Source organism: Saccostrea cucullata, unplaced genomic scaffold (genome assembly GCF_032062105.1).
Source record: "Saccostrea cucullata isolate Sc308-1 unplaced genomic scaffold, CSIRO_AGI_Scuc_v1 ctg8, whole genome shotgun sequence".
NCBI classification, from domain to species: domain Eukaryota; kingdom Metazoa; phylum Mollusca; class Bivalvia; order Ostreida; family Ostreidae; genus Saccostrea; species Saccostrea cuccullata.
Genome location: NW_026940997.1, coordinates 1,081,542 through 1,104,687, shown reverse-complemented (window position 1 = coordinate 1,104,687; position 23,146 = coordinate 1,081,542). Strand labels below are relative to the sequence as shown.

Below are 23,146 nucleotides of genomic sequence, written 5' to 3'. Positions count from 1 at the left end.
TTTAACTTCCGGTTTTCTGTAATAATTATGGAACAGCATATGTGCTAAAAATAATTTGATATTTCTTTAGTAAATGAAGTTCACGAAACTCATATACACATTTATTACAAATTGTGCTGCTTTGTGCATGTATGACCAAATAATTAAAACGTGCTTTAAGTGGGAATCAATACCCTCGCTTTCAAGTCATGTTTACTGTCACTGTTATGATTACTTTTGCTGCTTGAAATAGATTTCCATACAAAAATGGAGGCACAAAGTACGCGGTAACCAGGGAATTGTTTACAAAGGAAACGGGTCATTTACCGTAGGGCGACACTATGACACGTCTTTTTATCGACACCATGAAGTAAATAGCAACTTTATCTGTAGCAGTGCTGTGGATTTGGTGCGCTAAATCTTGCTTAATTGAACAAATTTACAATCACTGGTAAAAAGATTGGTAAAGACTGACGATGTCGAATATAGAATACACATGATCATTTAAATCACCACTCGCTTAAAGTGCCATTTGGTATTGTCTGTTTTTATTTGTTAAAGTTGTGTGGATATTGTCTGTTATTATTTGTCAAGCATTACAAGTCATGTCAACGCTTATAGAGAATCTCAAATGAAATTTCAATCAGATTCATATGTTTAATTCAGGAAATGTTTTATCAGCGATGAATGACATTCTTTATATACTTTCTGTTAATCCACAAACATTTTGATTATTTGCACCTACAGAAGATTTATAAATACCAATCTTTTCATTTCCAGACATTGACTTTATATATTGATCTTGTTTGTATGCTAATTTCACTCTCTAAATATATAAGTATAAAATTGTGCAAACTGATTGATTTTAAGCCAAATCTATCACATTCTGAGTTAATTAAAATATTGCATGGATAACTCTTAATTATTTTCAAAATAATTTTTAAGAGAATTCCCAAAGGAGACCTAGCTGAATTTTATTTGTGATGAATTATATGTAGATAAATAGAGGGCTCTGGAATGCCAGCTCCTCCCAGAAAAAAGACTGTGGTTTGCTACATCTGTGGCAGAGAGTTTGGTTCTCAGTCACTCTCTATACATGAACCACAATGCCTGAAAAAATGGAGGATTGAAAACGAGAAATTACCCAAAGCTCAGAGAAGGAAAACTCCAGTCAGACCCCAGATTCTGCCGTCTATTGATGGAGGGGGCGCAGACAATGGTAAATAAGTTCAACCTTCATATAATGTCAACATCAAGCTCATAAACAAATCTAAATTTCAATTTTGCAGATTTCTTCAAAGTATATTCTATGAAATTAGTTTAAAGTCGACATTTATAAAACAAAAAAAGGTTTGCAAATATTTGCCAGTATATCTTTTTGAAGAATAGATCTAGATACTTTTAGATATATTTCTAGGAGCATGTTTGTGCAGAATATTTAAATTGATCAAGTCATATAGATTTATTTAAAATATGATGCAAAGGTGAATTGGATTAAAAGTCCTGTCTACCTTAGGCATGTATTTTCAAGTACAAAAGCATGAAATAAAGCATGTATATAATTACATGCTTAAAAATCAAAAACATTTCTATGCATAAAAAAGAAAAAGAAATCACCTGTGTTTAATTTGCATTAAATAATAGTCAAAAAAATTTAGTGACCATTTGTAATGTAACTATACAAGATATTCTGAATTGGAAATGAGAACAAATTCAATTTTCCAAATAGAGAGGTTCAATGAAGCAGCCTGGCAGAGTGCCCAGTCTCAGTTAGTTCCTTGTGAAAATTGTGGTCGGACTTTTGCACCCGACAGACTGCCGATCCATCAGAGAGGGTGCAAACCAGGTATGGAACCTTTTGTGGAGCTTTTAGATAAGAATCACAAAGTTAAATGATTGTCAGGGCATTTAAATTCTGTATGTTAATCAAACACTTGAAATAGTTTGAAACTCATATCAAATATGGAGTTTTCAATTTGATTATTTGTACATTTATGTCTTCTTTTATAAATGAAATGAATGAATATTAAATAGGTCCTGTTTACTTTATGTAATGGTTGTTATTGACACAGGTAAACCTATGCAACCATCAAAAGCTGGCGGCACAACAGATAAAGGAGACCGACCCAAGACTACAACTATTACAGATCCTAAAATTGTAAAGAATGAGAATATTATAGGAAACAAAACTGTCAGGGTAGAAAATCCACAAGTGAATAAACCTGGTGTGGAGAGAGACGTGACATTCACTGCACCTAAGAAAGACCCCTCTATGGCAAAGGCACCCCCCAATCCAGGATTTGTGCTGTGTTATATATGTGGGAGAAAATATGGCACTAAATCTATCAGTGTACATGAACCCCAGTGCTTAGAAAAATGGAGAAAGGAAAATGCTCAGCTGCCAAAAAGTCAACGACGGAAGACTCCAGTGAAGCCAGAGATCATTGGGGGTGGATCCAACAATATTGAGGCCATGAATGAAGCTGCTTGGCAGAGTTCCCAGGCTCAGTTACTGCCATGTGATAGGTGTGGGCGGACGTTTGCTCCAGATAGATTGGCTGTACATCAGAGAGCCTGTAAGGCTCCAGGGGGTGGCAAAGGTAAAACCCCAGCTGCCACCTCATCAAGTGGGAATACCCCATCAAGTACCCCAGGGGGATCTAGTCCTGTTCCTAAGAAGACAAATGCCCCACCCCAACCTCAGTTTGTCTTGTGCTACATCTGTGGAAGAAAGTTTGGATCTAAGTCAGTCTCCATCCATGAACCTCAATGTCTCGAAAAATGGAAAGTAGAAAACAGCAGACTCCCAAAGGAGCAAAGGCGCCCTGAGCCAAAGAAACCAGAGGTTCTACAGTCTGGGGGGAAGTATGATGTAGAGGCCATGAACGAGGCTGCTTGGCAGAGCTCCCAGGCACAACTGATACCTTGTGATGGATGTGGGAGGACATTTGCCCCTGACAGACTTTCTGTACATCAAAGAAGCTGTAAGGGAGCAGGGAAAGGTAAGTAATGGTATATAAAACTGAGTAATACAACAATGTACACTATGTTTATATATATTCTCAATTTGTGAAAGGAAGATGTGATTAAAAAAATATGAATATTGAATATGGCTTGCGGCATACAGTGATTGTCATGTATATTTTCCTTTCTTGGAGGAAAGTTAAGTGATTAATTTCATAGATATTGCAAAGATATAGCATTGTATCTATCTGATATACTTTGAATAATGAAGACTTTAATAGAGTAAACCACTCTCATATATCACAGGGGTTATAGTTTTCTCAAGGTAATCAGACACAGGGGCTATAGTTTTCTCAAGGTAATCAGACACAGGGGTTATAGTTTTTTCAGTAAATTTTTGTTAGGGTTAAATAACTCAGATTCAAAGAAACAGATTCTTTCAGATTTTAATTTAGTGATATGCCTTTAATCATATATATTTTTATATACTATAAACTAACAGAATATAACAAAAGAAAACTTTATATCAATTGTATAACATTTATTCATAAAACAACGCATAATAACAAGTTTTTAAAATGTTGTTACTGATCAGTTTCAGAGAGTGGTGATATGGATTCTGTGGTGATAGGAGCTGTGATAGCATAAAATCAACAGTAAAATTGAGTGATACACATTAGGTATATAATAAAAAGGATTATCAACTTTTTATTATATTAGATATATCAATGATATCATTGGAGTAGATGGTACCTTTTATAGCTATGAATGTTTTTGCAATATTTATTCAGATGTAAAGATTAATTTTTTAGAATATTCTAGTTTAATCCATGCAGTTAAACTTGGAAGGGGAGAAAAATTTACAAAAATCAGAAAATCCTCTTATTACATCTAATTGTTATGGTATCAAAATGTAAAAAATCAAAAAATTTCATCAAAACTCTTCTGTGTCAGCTGGTTTTAGAAATGGATTGAATTATTTGAATTAGATAACAAGGAATCCAAAATAATCCATAAATTACCTTTTAAAATTACAAAAAACTGTAAACTCCAGTGGTTTCAGTACAGAATTCTAAATAAAATATTGGCAACTAATTCATTTTTATTCAAAATCAGAAAGGTAGATTCTAAACATGTAATTTTTGTCAAAGAGAAGTAGAGACAATTGAACATATCCTATGGGAATGTGATTTTGTACAACTATTCCTTGAAAATTTTGAATATCATCTTCAACAGAGAAATCTCCAGTTGCCCATAACCAAAAAGAATTTCATTTTAGGCATTAAAGGAAAAAATAATGAAATAGCGAATATTATAGTTTTATGGCTAAAATATTATATTTATACTTCTAGATGTACCGAAAAACCTCTAAATGTGCACTCTGTCACATTTAAATCAATTTTACCAAACACAAAAATATATATCATATAAAAATGGTGAAAAAGAAAAATTTGACACTCAGTGGAACAGGTGGAACCAACTCTTTTTCGGCATTTCTCTTCCCGCTCCCCCTCCCTCCCCCCTCTCTCTCTCTCTTCTCTCTCTCTCTCTCTCTTTTCTCATATATGTAAAAATACACAATTATGTAACAATAACTAATTATGAATATTCTGTATGAAATGAATTGTGTTTAAAAAAATAAAATAAAAAAAAAAAAAAACTTTTTAAAGAGAACACAAAACGCTTCTCCATGAGTATGTCCTCTTTCCAGCATGTTCATAGGAGTTGCTTCTCTTTCAATATTATCAAAAACAATTTCCATATAGGTAAATGAAATATTTTTTGAAAAATATTTTGTCCACTTAAAAACAAACTTGGATCAAAGACATTCCCTCCAATGGCCTCCATGATGCCTTTTTAAAAAATTATTATTTCATTTAATATTTCATACATTCAGATTGAGACCTCTCCAAGGCGCATCATCATGCTCATGTTTTTGATATTTAGAAAAAAAAAATAATGATACATGTATTTATTATTACCAGAAAATTTTGTAAAATAAAAACTGACTGCCATAAAAAAGTGACAGTAATACATGTACACATATACCTGTAAATATTATCAGGCATTTTATTGTTGAAAATGGGAAATATCTGCATTGTAATTGTTCAGCTTACTATAACATGTTTCTTCTTTTTAAGAGAGCAGATGAATGAATTAGCATGGGAGAATGCTAAGAGTCAGTTGATTCCTTGTGAAAATTGTGGGAGAACTTTTGCTCCAGACAGACTAGATGTCCACCAGAGGGCATGTAAACCCAAGCCAGGTCAAGGTCCCTCTAAGGCTGCAGCTCCTGAAGCAGCAAAGGTAACATCATCTGTCCACCCTGTTCTACTGAGGTTAAAATGTGTTTAAGTTGTTTGAAAGATTTATTTTTTGGTTTATATGACCTTTATACTAATAATATAACAAATCTTAAGAAATTTTATTGATTTGATATGAAGAAGAAAATAGCATCAAAGCTAGCTTCCTTATAAGCTTCTGCTTGAAAACAGTGAATGCTTTAATTAATGCAATAACAAAATCTGAGTTGAAAACCCTAGCTAAAGATTGAATAATGAGAATTTCGAAGTACATGTATAATGTACTCTGTAATAAGAAATTAATACTAACATAATAATACATGTATATGAATTCCCTCATAAAGTTATTCTCTGAGCAACATTTTCTATTTGCTGTTTTGCATGATATATGTGAATTAGAATTCTTGAGCACCCTGCTTTTATAAAAACTTTTCACACAATTTTACCCCAAATCCAGTTCTCTGTCAATAACTTCTTTATGATCCATGTTACACAGGGAGAACCCCCTGAAGCTACTACAGATAATCCTTTTCCCAACCGACCCGTTCCTTGTCACAAGTGTGGCAAAAGATTCCGGCAAGACCGGATAGATCTTCACCAGAGAGTCTGTAATCTCTTACTTAAAGCCGAGAAGACTGACAAGGTTTCCCGAGAATAAAGTCTGAGGCTGAAGAAGGTAAAGTGTGTCTGTGTGCTTATCTGTATATGCTAACAGACACACTTCACCTTCTATTCTGTCCACTAATAAACCCTTGCTTACAGCATTCTGATTTATATTTACCAATACTCATTGCATCAACAGTTAATAAAATGATATGTAATAGGGTCCACTTTTTCAAGAGATTTAAAGTACCGTATATTCTTCTGTTTGTCAAACATGCATTCAACATTTTGCAGTATAATTTGTAATCCACAAGATATCAAGTTTTCACCAAACAATTTTTTTTTTTTGGCATTTGTTTAAAAAGTACTTGTTTTCTAGTTAAATGTTATGTGTTTCTTAATGATGAACACAACCCCAAGTTAGAAAAATTCAAGGCTCACCCTGAGTTGAATGAAGGAAGGGGGATAAGGTTGTCCAATTTCATAAAAATAATTCAGGAAATAATAACTGCTTATACCAATTTGTTTTGTGCTTGGTCCACTTATTCTTTGTAGATTTGTTAGGAGCCAAAAACTGACAATCACAGTTTTTGAGGATTACCTGGTAACTAAAGTTTAACACCTAGAAACTGATGAAATGCATTAAAACTCAAAGCAAAAAGGATGGAAATCATTATGGATGATTTAGAAAAGGAATAGCTAGTCTATAAATGATAATGGGCCATGTTTAGGAGTAGAGTTTCCTTGAAATTTCAGCCAGCACCAGTTATACGAAGACCCCCAACTATGGTGTGTTATATATGTGGACGAGAGTTTGGTACAAAATCTATTTCAATCCATGAACCTCAATGTCTGGAAAAGTGGAAAATTGAAAACAAGAAACTCCCCAAATCACAACAGAGACCTGAGCCAATTAAACCTACTGTCCGAACCATTGGAGGTTTGTTATGGAGACAAAGAGATTTCTAATGTCTTTAATACTGAAAGCAACAGTTTACTGTGAATCTGTTTAAGTACCAATGCTTGCTAATGCAAAAAGAATGAACTGTGTTTAACACTAAATAATACATTGATTGTTTTTATTTTAATCTTTCACTAGCATGTTTGTTGGCAAATCTTCACTTTTAGTCTTTTCTATCACAGACCTGTTTACTTTTACAATTGATCATGTTGATTATAAAATATTTAGATTTTTTTCATGAAGGTACAAGTACATTATAAATTAAAGTGCTTCAAGGAATGAATATGTGCAGCCTGCTCTGTAGCATATCATTAAAGAGATTTATTGCAAATTATCCAGAAACAAATGGAGAATACTACTGTATACAGGGAAATTTTAGCTTCCATTTTATTTTCGCCCCTTTCACCCTAGCCTCATTTGGGCGAATTTAAAACGGGGTGAATTCATATAATACACTATAGGTACTTAAACAAAACTTTGACAGAGCGAATTTAAAACGGGGCAAAATTGTCTGCAAGTGTAAAAGGGCGAAAATAACCCTGTATACAGTATTAGTATTGGAAAGAAAATTAAGATGCTATTACTGCAGTAATTTAATGTTCCTCAAAAAACATATATTCTTTAGATAGTCGTTTGGGTAATGATAAACATTATCATACTGCTTAATAGGTATCATTATGAAATTACATTCAAATACTTGATATTATACTAGGGAAAAAATATTTATATGTAATGACATTCTTCATGCAGGGTAAACAGGTCTGATGTCAAGGTTTATGTGAACAGGTTTTTGAGCTGGCCTACTAACAAACATATCATTTAATTGTAAAAATACAAACAAAAAAAAATAAATTGCTGTCAAACAGCTTTTTTAACAAAGCATTTTGAGATTATGATAAGGCTTCAAATTAGGTATAAAATGATATATAGTCTTTTAAAGGTTATTGAGTAGAAAACTAAAATGAATATTTTCTTGATCTTAAAATATATCTTAATATAGCATTTTCCTAGAATTGAAATATCAAATGAGGCAAGCGAAGGCAAATTTAGTTGACTTTCCATTATGCAATCTATATGGACCATTAGAACTTAATGTGAACAATTTATAATTACAGCCAAGGGAACCTACGATGTAGATGCCCTGAATGATGCTGCCTATGAGAGCGCTAAAGCTCAGCTCCTGAAGTGTGAGAACTGTGGGCGAACATTTGCACCAGATCGACTTCCTGTCCACCAGAGGAGCTGTAAACCCAAACCTCCAAAGGAGGGATAAACATGAGGGACACTGCTACAAAATGTTTATTGGGGATTTGTCATCGCTAACTAAAGTCTTGTCTTTACTCCACTTTAGTTACCTCTATATATGCATGCCCAAAAGCTGTAAACTTTACCCAATAATGATAGACTGATAAGTTATTCTGATGGCAGATTATTATATTTGATAGGAAAGAACAATTTCCATACAGATTTTGTTAATCACAGTGTGTATGGTTTATTTATGGTGAATGACTCTTATCCAACTTCAGCAAACCCAGCTGTGGATTGTTTTTGGTTGATCTCTTGAGAGAAGATTTAGATTTGTTAGAAAAACTGCCTCTCTTGCACAATACAATATATTTTTATGAATTCAAGACCACCACTAATTGCTCAGTACATTTTTTTAAATTCTGAAGTACATAAGATCAGGTATTTTTGTTAAATATTTTTGTTGTTGTTTTGAAAATGATCTTTTATTTGCAACATATGTACGAAGGTTGTCCCAGAACCAAAGTTCAAGTGAGCTTTTCTGAATTATCCTGCCATCTGTATATCTGTTTCTCTGTTAACTTTTCTCAATTCTGGGTACAGAGTATTCCTTAATTGAACTTTATTCTATTAGGGCAACAAAAAGTACATTAAATGTCAGCATTTTTCTGGGACAACCTTTGTTCATTTTATTCTGATTGTCTGTGATAGTAGAGTGAAGGCAAACATGAATGTATATGTTTACCCTTATATTGTGATAAGATGTTTAAATGATGTATGCACTCAATATTGATTTCATGAATTTCACCGTTAAGCACTCCCCCAATTTGTTTTTGTTATTTGAATTTACATGTACATGTGTATTAGAAATTATGATAAAAGTTGTACACATTTGTACTGTTATTGCAGTTATGATATAAATGAATTTTAATTTTGTTAAATTATAAGAAAATGATGTTTTATATACAGGGTTAAGAATATATATTTCATACTTGGAATTTAATTGTGTAATGTTTAATGTGACATATTGATATATATTGTAAAATAATGATTAACCTTAAAGAAATAGAAGACAAAAATTGACTTGTTGAATGAGGTCAAATTAAAATAGTCAAATTTTATAATAATACTTGATATTTTTTTTTATTAAATTAAAATTTTAAAGAATGTTATATCATTTGGTCTATGTCATATAGTTAAACTGGTATTTTGTCTGCTTGCCCAGTATTTTTATGACATTCATGTATGTGTACATGGATATTTAATATTCTATTTTTAACACATACCATCCAAGAGCTTAGGTTTGCTCAATATCTGACCTCTGTTGTAGAGAACATGCCATTTTGCTGTAGTGGTGACATTAACACTTGTCTAGTCTATATACAAAAGTGCTGCAACATTTAAAGTAAACCTTTTTATGGTCTGTTCTTCTTATGTATAGTTCATATCTGTTCTGAATTAATTTAAAACAATTTTTGAAATATGCTTTTAAAAATGGAAAAAAAAATCAACATCTTTTTATTTTATTTTTTTTTCAAAGTGCATGTCTTAAAACGAGTATATTCTTGAAATTTAATGTTGAATATATATGTACTTACTATTATATTAAGTTTAAATTAATTTATTAATTACCTTTCATCATTAGGCGATTTAAACCACCTTTATTATCAATAAGGAAATAGAATGTATATTGTAATATGTGTCTTTGACTTATCATTTATTTATTTTATTTATTTAAGTACACGTATTTGTTTTGTTTTTTTTGTTTTTTTTTTTAATTTATTTGTTGTTTAAATACTGTTTACATTTTTGTCCAGTTCATGCAATTGTAACAAGTAGTTGTTTGTCCTAATGAGTTGTAACTATTCCTCTCTCTTATGCCTCTACATATAAAATACTAAATTAATATCTGAAGATATGTTTCAGAAAAATGATTTTTAAATTATAATTTTGTTTGTTTATGTTTTCCCACCAGTGGATACTGTCCTATTAATGTGTTCATACAGTTAAATTTTCTGTTGATATTGCATCATCACTTTAGAAGATTTACATTAGAAATGAATTTCTGCCTCTAATTGAATCTTTTTTTTAACATTCATATCACCAGGGCTTGAAAGGTTCTCTAACTGGTCATTGCAATCATAGGGAAATGTAGTACCTAGTTTTCTTATATATCATAAGTCTTGTTTAAAGTCAACATTTTGCAAATTCTATGGTCGATACAATGACCTCAGAAAATAGAATCTATCATAAAGTCTAATTTTAACTGACGTTTATCTGCAATTTTTAGGCCATTTTTTTCAAACTACAGTGTCAGTATGGTTCATTCCGTTCATAATAGGGAGCACACGGCAGGAGATGCTTACTCTTTCATGGCACCTGATCCCACCTCTGATGTTGGAGGTCCTTGTTTGCTCTGCTCCCGATTTGTATTGTTTAAATGGCCTTATGGACTTGCTTATTGTACATTTTTTTTTATATTTCATCTGGAGACAAAAACAGATTATGCCTGTAATTTTGTGGAATGTTCTACATAAATATGGAAAGCTGATGGCAAAAAACAGTCGAAATCATCCCATTTGTCATATTGTTAAGTTGTTAGGCCATTCTAATTTTTTTGTCTATGTTTAGCATCCACACGCGCCTTGGTTTTTGACTCCAAATATAAGAAAAATTAACAAAATCAAGATTCATGAAATTGGTTATTCTGGTCGATATTTTTATTTTTGTCAACTTTGATTTATAATATAAATATGATTAAGCGTTGCAACTGCAACACTGCCATAAATTATTGCATTAATAGTCGACAATCTCAAACTCTAATGCTATATTGCCGCTTTATGAAAAAAATCATTCAGCGGTTGAGAATGTCAACTATTCATGCAATGATTAATTACAATAAGCGTTGCCCTGATGATATTTCTATCATAAAGCGGCGTTTTATCATTAGCGGTTTTATCATAGCGTCACGCACGTACGTCTAGTTTACTATTGCACCATGTATTGATGCATCGACTTTCGAGTCGATAGTGCAAAGACGCAATGGTACGATGACGCGATGGAGTGAAAGTCCACTGACAAGAATGGGAATGCACGATTGAGAATCATGTCGTCTTACGTCGTCATATCACCGTAGCGTTTTCGTCATCGGCTTCTAGCATTATTACCATGTATAGGTACTGGCACGTAAAAGATCCCTCACTGCTCAATGACCGTAAGTTCCGAGTTTAGGAGACAATTTGCAGCTTTCCACAAGTGTTGGTGTCTCAATATTAGTTAAAATTCTCGAGAGGTACGTTAAACAATAAACAAACAAACCATTGTGTCATTGCTGCACTATCGCACCATCGTCATTGCATTATTGCGCCATCGACCCAAACCATGATGGTGGAATAGTGACGTACATACTAGCCAAATGGGTATTCCGTAGTATAGATATGATATGATTTGATATGAATTAAAAAGGGACAATGCTCAGAACTTCACTAATTGTACTTGTATTATACAATACAGATTTTGGAGTAGGGCAAACACTGATCCCCCAAACATCGGAGGTAGGATCAGGTGCCATGGAGGAGTGAGCATCCTCTACCGATTGGTCATACCCGCCGAGAACTTCTTGTCACATTTAAATACATGTAAAATAAAAAATTGATAATTTAGTGTGTAAATAATGGCCTTGCAATTAGTATGAAAAATGTCAGTCAGCATTTGACTTAATGATAGATTGTATTTGCTGACATGGGGTGTTGCTAAAACGCGGAACGGAAAACGGAAAATATTATTTTCGATTAAATCATTTAAAATACATAAATTTTCTCAGAAACGATGTATGTTATACATATTTAATCACTTTTTAATAAGTACAAATTGATTTAGTCATGTTAAGTCTCTTACGAAAACCGCTGATATTGTAGTGACGTAGCATCGCTTTTTATATGTTATAAAAAAGTCTTTACATTCAAAAAAGACAATTATATAAATGTCACAAAGTAAATTTTACTAAATTTATTTAAAATGTAACAGAATTTTAATTTATTAAAAGACTTATTTTTAATTCCTGTTTTTTAACATATGTCGAAAATTATTTATCAGTCAATTAATGTTTAGACAGTAAAAATTTTCTCATAATATATATATAAGGAATTCAATAAAATCCTTATAAAATTGTATTAAATGTGTGATAATTGCGTAAATGTGTTAATTGAAGTTTGAGTGAATCTCGTATGTGGTTTCAGAGAGTAAATCCGCCGTGGACAATCCAAAACAGAATATCAGATGTATACATTCCGTCATCAAAACACACAGTTTTTACTCTGGACTATTCCGAGTGACCAAAACGTTTGTGTGTGTGTCCGTGTGTTAGCATTACAACTTGTCTTTGTTTTATTTGACTTCAATTGATTCATTTTCAAAATACAAACTTTTATTTTTTTTACTGCTTGACTTTCGTTAAAATAAATTTTCATCACAAGTTCACTTGTGTTATAAATTCCAACTCCAATTTCTTTAAGTACTATTTTTTACACCAACTTACTACATTAATTTAACAGACAGAAAGAGTTGGGGGTTTCAATGAACATTTCTATAGTAAAAACGTTATATTTGGTAAACAGTTGAGGGGGGGGGGCAATATTTGGTATCTAAATGAATAATGGTAATTGGTAAGAAAAATAAAAAGTAAAAATAAATCTTAAGATCACTATTAGAGCACCCCTTTCCGGCAAGCCCGAATAAACACTATAAACACTTCGATTGCAGGCACGTAGCATCGTTTTTGAAAGTTGAGGGGGGGGCTAACCAGAGAAAAACATTTTTTGGATTACCTGTAAAAGTTGACAAGCAAAAAGAAAAAAAAAGAATATTAAAAGCCGAAAACTGTATTTCGGGGGGGGGGGGGGGATGTCCAACTTTTTTCATCAACTTCCTTTCACTTCCAATTTTTTTGCATACAATACTACATTTTTTTGATATCACTATACTGTGCTAGGAAGTGGGGGGGGGGGGGGGCTACCAAAATTTCAATGGATATTTTCAATAGTAAATGTAATGTTGGGGAAATGTTGCTACGTGCCTGGATTGTAAAACTGGTTGTTAAATTTTATAAAAAATAGAATCGCTTCCTGTCAACTGAATTCTTGGAGAGATAGAGTTGTAAATCTTAATTGTAGTAAAATTAATATATCATCTTTACATTCAATGAAGTTAGAGTGTGATTTTTTGGAAGGAGGGAGGGGGGGGGGGTATGACCCCGACCGTTAAACATTTAGAGTTTTTTCTTCCGCTCAGGTCTGAAAAGTTGCAATTAAAGGGAAAAAACATCCTATTAAATTCCTTTGTAAGAAACGTTTTCTTATATTTCAGCTATAAATTCATATTTAAATTTCTCAATTTGCATATCATACCACTCGTGAATTTATAGGGGACCAGACCCCTCTCCTTTCTGTGACCAAAATATAAACAAGATTCAATTAATAAATCAATTTCTTGTGTGAGTTAGGGCACCTACTTCGACGTTAGCTGCCCTCCTTTTCAAGATTCCTGGATTCGCCAAATGCGTATAACTGTATTGTATACTTACTAGTAGTCTTTTTTCCTTCAACCTATTTCAGAACAAGATTTTTTGTTTATAAATGAGCATTCTCAAAAAAATAATTTGAAAGAAACGTTTGACAGATTGATACTCAGGATTTGAGTCTAGTAAGTATATTGTACATCTATCACAATATGTATTTCATTGACCATCGCATGTACATGTGCAAGTTCTGAGGAGCTCATGATTCATGAATATATCATATTTTACGATAATTTTTCATTATGTATGACTTTTATATCATGAATAATGCTTTTTATGTCTGATTTATATCGAATCAAGGTTATTTGCTTCACATTTATTTTCCGTTTTCCGTTCCGTTCCGCTTTCCGTTCCGCGTTTTAGCAACACCCGCTGACATGGGCATTGTATTGACCATCTGAATTTTAAAATGATGACTTTTGAAATGACCAATGACATCACCCTCTCTAACACCAGTTTGTTTATTGTTAAACGTATACCTTTCGAGAATTTTTTACTCACATTGAGACACAATCACTTCACTTGCCAGTGGAGAGCTGCAAATTTTGTAAGTAAACTCGGCACTTAAAACCATTAAGCAGTAAGATATCTTTATCTAGCCAGCACCTATACTCCGACATGATATCTGTTTTAATTTTTATTTTAATTTATCTGTCAATGATATCAAAAAGCCTGGACTTAAGTTTATCATGGGGAATAGTTGTATATAAAGTTGAAAAGTCGTAAGTTTGAATGTTATGTTTGATTTAGGTAAAAATTATGTGATTTAAATTTTCCCAAAAGTTCCTTGGAATTTTGAAGTATCCATATCTGATTTACATCACTTCTAGAATATGTTGTTGAATAGTACTCCTGAAGTTTCTCCTTCACTTCTGTTAATATTTTAGTGAGGAGTAAAGAAAGAGGCTTGGTCGAACATTTCCTGGAACCCGCTTTGTATCTTTGTAAGGATTTTTAATGGAGTTTCGGAATCCAATTTAAATATGGTAATTCAAATTCATTTTGGTTGTTGAGAATTTGAAAAAAAATTCAAAAGGGACATATGTTTATGAAGAATTTCCTTCTTTATAGCAGGGGGCGATAGGTAGTTGGATTACCACTTGTAGGATAAAATATATGGAGATACTGAACAGCATAAAAGCTCAAAAGTCCAATAAACAATACAAAATAGGAGCATAGCAAACACTGACCTCCAAAACAGTTGGATGGATCAGGTGCCATGGAGGAGTAAGCAAAAATATTCAGGTCTGATTCACAGACACTTAACCTATCAATTCTTTTTTTCTCTCTCTTCAACAGAAATACTTACAGTCTTAAATAATAATTATACATGTATGTTAATAGCCATAATAGTATATCATTATTCAATAATTATGGTATTATAATATGGAATCTTTTCATGTATATTAATTTGTAAAATGTCAAGTGTCTATGATCTCATTGGTAATATTACCTTTTTTTTCTATTAAGAGAGAGAGAGAGAGTTCTTTGTTAGTTTAAACCTTTTTTTTAGTTCCTCGTACGTAAGAAAATTGAAGAATTTTTTTATGAAAACATGACATTAAGTAGACTGAAAATTTAATAGTTTCAAATATACATTCTTTTTCCAGAATTTGCTTGGTTTGGAGTAGGAAATACAAAACTCCTTTCATTTGGAGGTGAATCTTGATTCATTGATTTAGATGCCATATTCCAGATATTAGCAACAGAGGACATGTCAATGCCTTTGTTTCCGTTGGACAGTTCACTTATTAAATCATTTGTCATGGTGTTTGTGTTGACCGAACCATGCCTGTTTCTTCTATTCAGAGAAAACCCAAAATTATTTGGACCTATGGCTTGAAAACTACTTAAACCTAGCTGCTGATGTGCGTTAGTTTTGGCTGACGCTGTCGGGTTGGTTAGTGCGCCTGCTCCAGTATTAGCGATTAGAGCTGGTTGAGTAGGCTGTCCTCTTGGTATCGGCATCAAAGGTTCATCGCACCATGGTCCACTGCAAGGTTCTGGGCCACATGAAGATTGACATTCTAGTTGGCTCTGGAAATTATTGTCATTTCCGCCATTGCATCCGCTAAAATAAAAAGGTCGGCAGGTGCCCGAGTATCTGTTGAAATACCATCGACGGGTGCTTGGATAAGAACAAGGATAGACTCCGCGATCAGGGTTAGTGAAGCATGCACAGGATCTGATACAGTCTTCGCGAGAGGAGTAACTGTTTAGATTGCCTCCGCAGCCAAGGTAGAAGAAGCTTTCACACCGTCTGCTGAAGACATTAAAGAAGTACCTTGTACCCGGGCGGGGATAACCATAGGGGCAGAAATAACCAGAGTCACGGTACATGGTGCACTCTGTGTAGTAAAATGTCAAAACATTAGTCTACATGAAGATCATTAAGGTAAGGGTATTCGTTCACCAATTTAAACAACTAGAAATATTTTTAATACATTTGTATATTGACATTGTTCTTGAAGATAAAGAAATTGCAGAAATTAAGGACAGACGAGACGTTACTTAATAATAGATAAAATTTCACAAGAGTTTGTCACTGAAGTATTGCTACTTAAACATGTTTACTCACAAAAAATTGAGGTACCTTACCAGGCATTTCTGCAAGATACCAGGGATAGTTTTTCTTATATAATCCTTTTGCGAAGAAAAATAATTTTCCAATTTCAAATGTTTAAGTTTGGATTTATGTTTGGATTTATGTTTGGATTTTTTAAAAACGTTTAGAAACTGGTTAAAAAATCAGAATGTTATTGAAGTTTTGAATATTTTTCAAACATTACGAAGATATACAAAACAGATATTGAGGAACGTTCATAAAAGTGGTTTAAACTTACAAAGGAATTGTTTCCGCATTCCAGGTTTCATGTTTTCCCCGAGTGAATTTGGTTTGAATGGTGGGTTTCTTCCGGTTTCAGTGTTGGGTGACCCAATATTCAGAGTTTGACCAAAATGCACGTTAGGGGTTTGTCCATTCGCTCTGTTAGCTCCTGGCCCATACGTGGGTCCTGGTGGCATTATAAGCCCCAGAGCCAGAGGAAGTGCTACTAATAATCCCAACGTCAGCATCATCTTACTGGAAAGATAGCCTTTAATATATCAAACAGTTGGAATATTCAAAATAAAATTTAATTTAAAAAATATTCTAGGACTCAGTTAAACCCATTTACACCAAGAACTAGGTTTTGAGCATTTAATGAATAATGAATTGAAAACTCACTTTACCTTTGATCAAGCAGATATGGTAAGATGTGAATGGAATCGAAACGATCTCTTTTATAGTAAATTATTGCATAACGGGATATGTAGAATAGGGGGATTGCATAATGGTCGACATCCTAAGTGTAAAAAATTACACAAAGAAACACGAAAAAGGTTAGCTTTAAACATTTCAATGTGATATGATAGAAGAAAGACTGTTTATCTGTTGATATTGGTATGTTTTACCATAAATGTTGTAACTTAAACACAGAATAGGATTGTTGTCAACAGGTTTTGACATCATCAGGAGAAGTGTTCTTGGCAAGAAACTTTTTTGTATAGTCATGAAGCTTCTGTTACAGTGAATCAGCATTATATTAGATGATTTTTTTGACCAAATTTGCTTGTGATATTTTTTTTCAGTTCAACCGTCGGTAAGTCATTAGTTGTAAAGATTAAAAAAATGAAAACTAAGTACGTCTATCTTTGATGCAGAAATTCCTATTAGATTTAAGAAGGAGGGAGCTTTTGATTTGGAATCTTCTGGAATATCGAACGCACTTGAGAAGCTAAAAATTTTCAAATGTGACACGTGATATTCTAGCATTTTATGTATGAATTGGATTCTCCTGATGTAGGAAAGAGTATAATTTTTTGATACTTTATATTTGATCCTTGCCCGGAGTGTTTATTATTATTTGTTTAATTAACAATCTAGTCATTTGTCAATTTTAATTTATTAATAATATTTATAGAATTTCAAAATAGTTTAAAGTTTTATGCTGTTGTACCGAGATAAATACCAATTACACAATTGCTGTTACTACATGTATGCTCAAGAACAAGTGCTGTTATTTGACGAATGTTTCTTATGTTAAGGTAGGTCGCGGGTTTGCTTTTGTCATCAATTTTGGTACACAATTTTGACGATTCGACTGGCTGTTTTGTGCACATTTGATTATCAACGTTTTTGTCAATAACTCACCTGAGACATTACTCATACGTAGACCATGCAAATTTTGCTCTTCCGTATCGAATCAACTGAGAGATACTGAGCATATACTCCGTGTGCAGCTGACAAGGGTATATATTGGTGCAAAAGTAAAGGAAGTTGACGATTGAAGAGTTTGTCATCACGTTTATCATAAAGCTTTCTTGTTAGATAACCATTAAAGCCTTTTTCTAGTAAAAGATTCTAAAATGAATCAGATATGTCAGACTCTGTGGTATCTTTTATAATAGGCTCATCGGGATATATCGCGTCGACATAAGAATGGAAATATTTATTGTAAATGAACAATACTTGATTTCTTTTTTTTTCTTAAGGTATTCTATCCCTGATAGCGACAAATTCAAAGAAATTGAATACGTTCAGATGTGTAGGTGTTTAAAATACTCAGTGCATATATATTTAGAAATAATTCCCATTTATAACTATTAGCTTGTAAGGGTGGGATGTGTCTTTATTTATGACCTTGAGCTTTCATAAAAGTTATCTCCCTCTGTTTTTTAATGAATAAAAAATCAATTTACAAACTTATCTGGTAAAAAGAAAAGTTCTCAATTGTCATTCTATATCTCATATTTCAATGCATCTTTCCGCCACAGTATTTAATGATATTCTTATTATTTGAATTTTTTTTAAAATCGCTTTCCCCATAGACTTCAATGCAATCTTCGTTAATTAACTAGACTTTCGTTAATTTAATTCTGGAACGTTTCTCTGTAAATCTTTTTCTACTAAAAAGTGCTTGAATTAAATATGAGAGTATGGTGTACTTGATGGACATTTAAAAGTAAAGAATTTGGTCCTTTTAGGGTTGGAAATCCTTATGTAGTATTTTTTTTTCATTATTTACAATTGTTATGTATTCATAGATAGAGCCATTTGTCATAGAGGCATCACCTGTCACCAGCCCCAACCTCTGTATGCTCCTTGTCATGAGTGGACAAAAATAAAATACACGTCAGTGAAAAAATCATGGTTTTAGCAATTTGTATGAAATACTGCAACCAGCATTCAACTTAATTATAGATTGTGTTTACTATCCAGGTCATTCTAGGTCGACCATAGAATTTGCGAAATGTTTACTTTAAAAGAGACTGTTGAATTCTGTCGATAGCTTTCGTCGTTTTAAAATTTTTCATCCATAGAATAAGCTGATTTTGTATCGAATCAATTTAGAAAGTTCTTATCTAGAACGGGTACCAGCCAGAGAAACCCTAGACCTGCATGTAAAAGTTCGGTGATTAACAGGTCATATACGTCCATCCATTACCTCCGATAAGGAGCGTAAAAATAGGAAATTATATCTTATATAAATTCATAGATGGATCACACTATTAAATTTATCATCAAACTACTATAATGAGTAATGAGATAAATATTTATACAAACATATACGTACAAACAGTGACTCTTGCAACTGAGTTTGATTTACACAACCGAGCAGTCAAAAAGGAAATGCGTTTTCTCGAATACATGATACATGTAACTAGGGCTAATTGTAACGGGGACCGTTACAGATGTTCCCCAAACGCTCCCCAACTCCCTTTTGGTGCCATATTCGCTGCAAGCGCTATTAAATAAGACACACTTTATGCAATAAATTTTAGCATTGCACGCGTGCTCATCTGAATGCATGTGCGTAATGACCATATCGTTTTGTCTATCACATTTATATATTTTAATATAATTAATATCAAATCAATTAATCCAGAAGTATTAAGAAATACACTCATTTAAGCGTATTTTTAATTTTATTCATTTCACGTGCACGCACATGCATGCACGTGCATGAGGACTATACATTCTTGTAGGAGTCTATTATGTCTGTCTAAGTTCTAAATCCCATCCTGTTTGGTTGAAAAACAAGGGAGTTATAGCCATTTACATTTTTAGCCAATAAGATTGCAGCGCACGTGCATGCGCATGTTTTCACGATAATTGTTATACATAATATTATATATATCCTAAAGTATATATATATATTAGATTTCATGGCATTTCGTCAAAAAACAGAAAAAATATTGAGATTTTTGTTTCAGCCAATCAGAACGATCACGTGCACGCACGTGCCTGTATGTGCATGATGACCATACCTTCTTGTAGGAGTCCATTATATGTGTCTATGTTCTAAATCCCATCCTGTTTAGTTGAAAACCAAGGAAGTTATAGCCATTTAAAGTTTAAGCCAATCAGATTGCAGTGCACGTGCATGCGCGTGTTTTCAAGACAATTGTTATATACCATATTGTAGAACATCCTAAAGTATGCCTATATTTTAAATTTCATATCATTTCGTCAAAAAACAGAAAAGATATTGAGATTTTTGTTTCAGCCAATCAGAGCGAAGCTCACGTGCATGCGCGTGAGTTCGTGCTAATTTGACAGTGTCATATTATCTACACTATTAATATATCTTTATAGAATGAGTTTCAAATCATTTCATTAAAAAATGTAAAAGTTATAGCTATATTAAGTATATCGGTCATTTCACTCATATCACGCGCACGCACGTGCATGCGTATGCGCGCAAAATGACCTTCGTTCCGCACACCTACACTACACACCTATTAACCCTAAAAAGGTTTTAGCTTAGTTGGGTGAACAGTTTCTGAGAACACTCGCGGACAAAAAAGTACCGGAGAACAAAGAAGAAAAAAAAGAATAACTAGATGAGCAACTCGTTGCGAGCAACGAGAGGTCTTCCGTCCGATTCCGGAAAGAAAACGTAAAATCGAGCTGAAAAAGTAAAAAAAAAAAAATTGCACACAAGGAGAATTGAACCCATGTCGCCAGCATGAAATTCCGAAAAATATTACGCTATCGGGACCTCTTCTCTAAATCTATTTATATATATTTACGAAACAGTGATTCTCTTTTAAAATTATGAAAGGCGGGTCACTATTCAAAATTTAGCACCAAACGCCACGAGTTAATCTTCGCGCCTTTTCTTTGGAATGTTCTAGTAAATAGGTGTGATAGCTTCAATGAAATTAAAAAAAAAAGTTCTTATAGCCTAAGATTCGAGGTTTAGAAAGTATGTTTAACACATTTTACAAATTCCATATGGTATATATGCCTGTAACACTAAAGCGGTGAAACGGTTATGAATTTCTAACTTCTTTTCAATTTCCTGTTTATCCCCAAAGTGAACTATCCCGATTAGTTAATTGAAAAAGGTTGAAACGTTTCGCTGGCTCGCCCTACGACGGTCAGGAATCAGATATCATTTATGCTCAATAACTTGAATCAAGTCTTTGAGACAAGAATGCTAAAATAAACTCCATGAAGCGATCTTTAAAAAAATCGTCTTCTTATATATAATATGACACAAGTGTGCATAGGAAAAACAGTGGTTAAGATTTCTACTGACAATATTAATAAATATTCTTTTTTGAGAAAGTATTACTTATAAATATGATGAGATCTATTTTCCGTGGTGCACAAAAGATATTAGGTATCGAATTTCATTTGCACATTTAGTCTTTTCTTTTTCAACTTTGGGAACTTAGCCAAAACCAATTATAGAAGTTAAACACAGAACTGCAACGTAACTACGGCGTGACTATCCAAGTATTCCTATACATTTCATTTATCCTTATGTTACTTTCATTCAAGCAAACGTCCCTCCGTAAATCCCTATTGAAAAAAACAGCCGCCATTTTGGATACTGCAATGCTAATATCTAAAATTTATCAACATTCAAACAAATTATATAGTAAGCATTATCAGGATATAACAAACCAAAAATAAATGAAAAATACTGAAAAACAAAAAAGTTAGAAAATACGATTTTTTAAAATTTGCATCTCATAACAACCGGAAGAACTGACAACGCACAAAAAGGTGATTCTGCAAACCACAAAGACACGAACTATCATCTCCAATAAGTCTCCAGGTCATATCTTTAGCCATTTTCGAAAAAAAGGGGCGACAAAATTGCATTTTAAAATCAGGAAATTGCCCATAACTTGGCACCAGAAGCAAATTTCCAAATTTCCTTAAAAATGTATCAAGTTTATTTTATTGCGCATAATTCCTGAAAATTTCATAGAAATCCGCATCGCTGAGAAATCGCGTGCACAAAATTTTGGGAAAAAAAATAATAATAATAATAATAAGAAACAGTAGAATCACTATAAGGTCTTCCGTGAAGACGGAAGACCTTAATAATAATAATAAGAAACCGAGTAAAAACCAACAACTACAACGCAAACGTTATTTGTTCTATGTTGATTGCAAGAACGATAGTTTTGACGACACTGATGATAACTTGCGTCCAGCAATCCATACTTTCGAGAAAACAACATAACTCTAAAGATTATTTATCTGCTGTAATACAGTATGTCGCTTTGGTATTTGTCTTCTTTCCTCAAAAAGGGACATCTGATTGACCAAAAAAAAAAATCGATCTTATTACTTATATAAAAAAAAAAACACTTGCTGAAGTAAATCATAAAAGTGAATCCTTAAATACTTGTTATACTTGTTGAAATAGCTACTTTTACCATCACCATCGTCTAATCCGCTCATATCTGGAAGAAATTCCTCTCTCTGAACTTTGTCCAATTGTCAATACTATAGAGACTTTATTTCATGATATGTTGTCCAGGCTTCACAGTGGGTCTGTACTTCGACGACTAGAAAAGTCATTTAGACTTAAAAATGGAGTTCTAGGTCTACAAAGATTGTAGGTGTTGATGGTCGAGGATAAAATTGTAGGGCTATCATGGCTATTGTCTGTTATTTTAACTTCCTTTTTGATGATGACAGTGTATACTATAAAGAATAGGTACAGTTCGGGCTTTATTGTGTCCTAATAAATTCATGTTCTTAAAATTATTGAAATTGGCTTTAACAAGAGTAAAGTAGATGAATATGATAGATCATTCAATAATATGGCACAAAGGATGTCCATTCTGGATTTATAACGTCATTAATTTATTTGGTGAATTTTTAAGTTTTATGCAGAATAGCTTCAAAATGTCTCATTTCTCTCAATTCTGTGCTTTTTTTCCTTTAGAAAATAGTGCAACCGTTACACACTTCAAAATTTTGATATATCGTATAAAATGCTCTGAAAAATTAAATATCTCAAAATCTTTGTGGGCGACGCATTCACTGTATGTTTTCTGATAGAAAATTCCACTGAAAATGGATGTCTTCTGCAACTTCAAAAGATAATACTGGAAAATGCACAAGTTCCTGGCGTCATAATTAGCATTTAAGAAAAATGAATTGTGCATTTTTTACTGCCTATTCAGAAAGGATGAATTTTAGTATTTTATATCACTTCAAATTTT

At 32.9% G+C, this 23,146-nt stretch overlaps 2 protein-coding genes across 2 annotated transcripts; one reads left to right on the top strand and one right to left on the bottom strand.

Annotated features, from left to right (window-relative positions):
• The first annotated feature begins 220 nt into the window (after nucleotides 1-220).
• Nucleotides 221-9,108, top strand: LOC134256882 (zinc finger protein 474-like). Its single transcript, XM_062739559.1, has 7 exons — nucleotides 221-388; nucleotides 978-1,198; nucleotides 1,709-1,825; nucleotides 2,052-2,844; nucleotides 5,085-5,250; nucleotides 6,606-6,789; nucleotides 7,926-9,108. Exons 2-7 carry the CDS (start codon nucleotides 997-999, stop codon nucleotides 8,081-8,083), a joined length of 1,620 nt encoding a protein of 539 aa, XP_062595543.1. The 5' UTR covers nucleotides 221-388; nucleotides 978-996; the 3' UTR covers nucleotides 8,084-9,108.
• A 6,083-nt stretch (nucleotides 9,109-15,191) lies between these two features.
• Nucleotides 15,192-17,831, bottom strand: LOC134256846 (uncharacterized). The gene is made up of 2 exons (XM_062739515.1): nucleotides 17,823-17,831; nucleotides 15,192-16,006 (listed from the first exon to the last, which is right to left on the bottom strand). The coding sequence occupies exons 1-2, from the start codon at nucleotides 17,829-17,831 to the stop codon at nucleotides 15,218-15,220; spliced, it is 798 nt and encodes a 265-aa protein (XP_062595499.1). The 3' UTR covers nucleotides 15,192-15,217.
• Nucleotides 17,832-23,146: the final 5,315 nt, after the last annotated feature.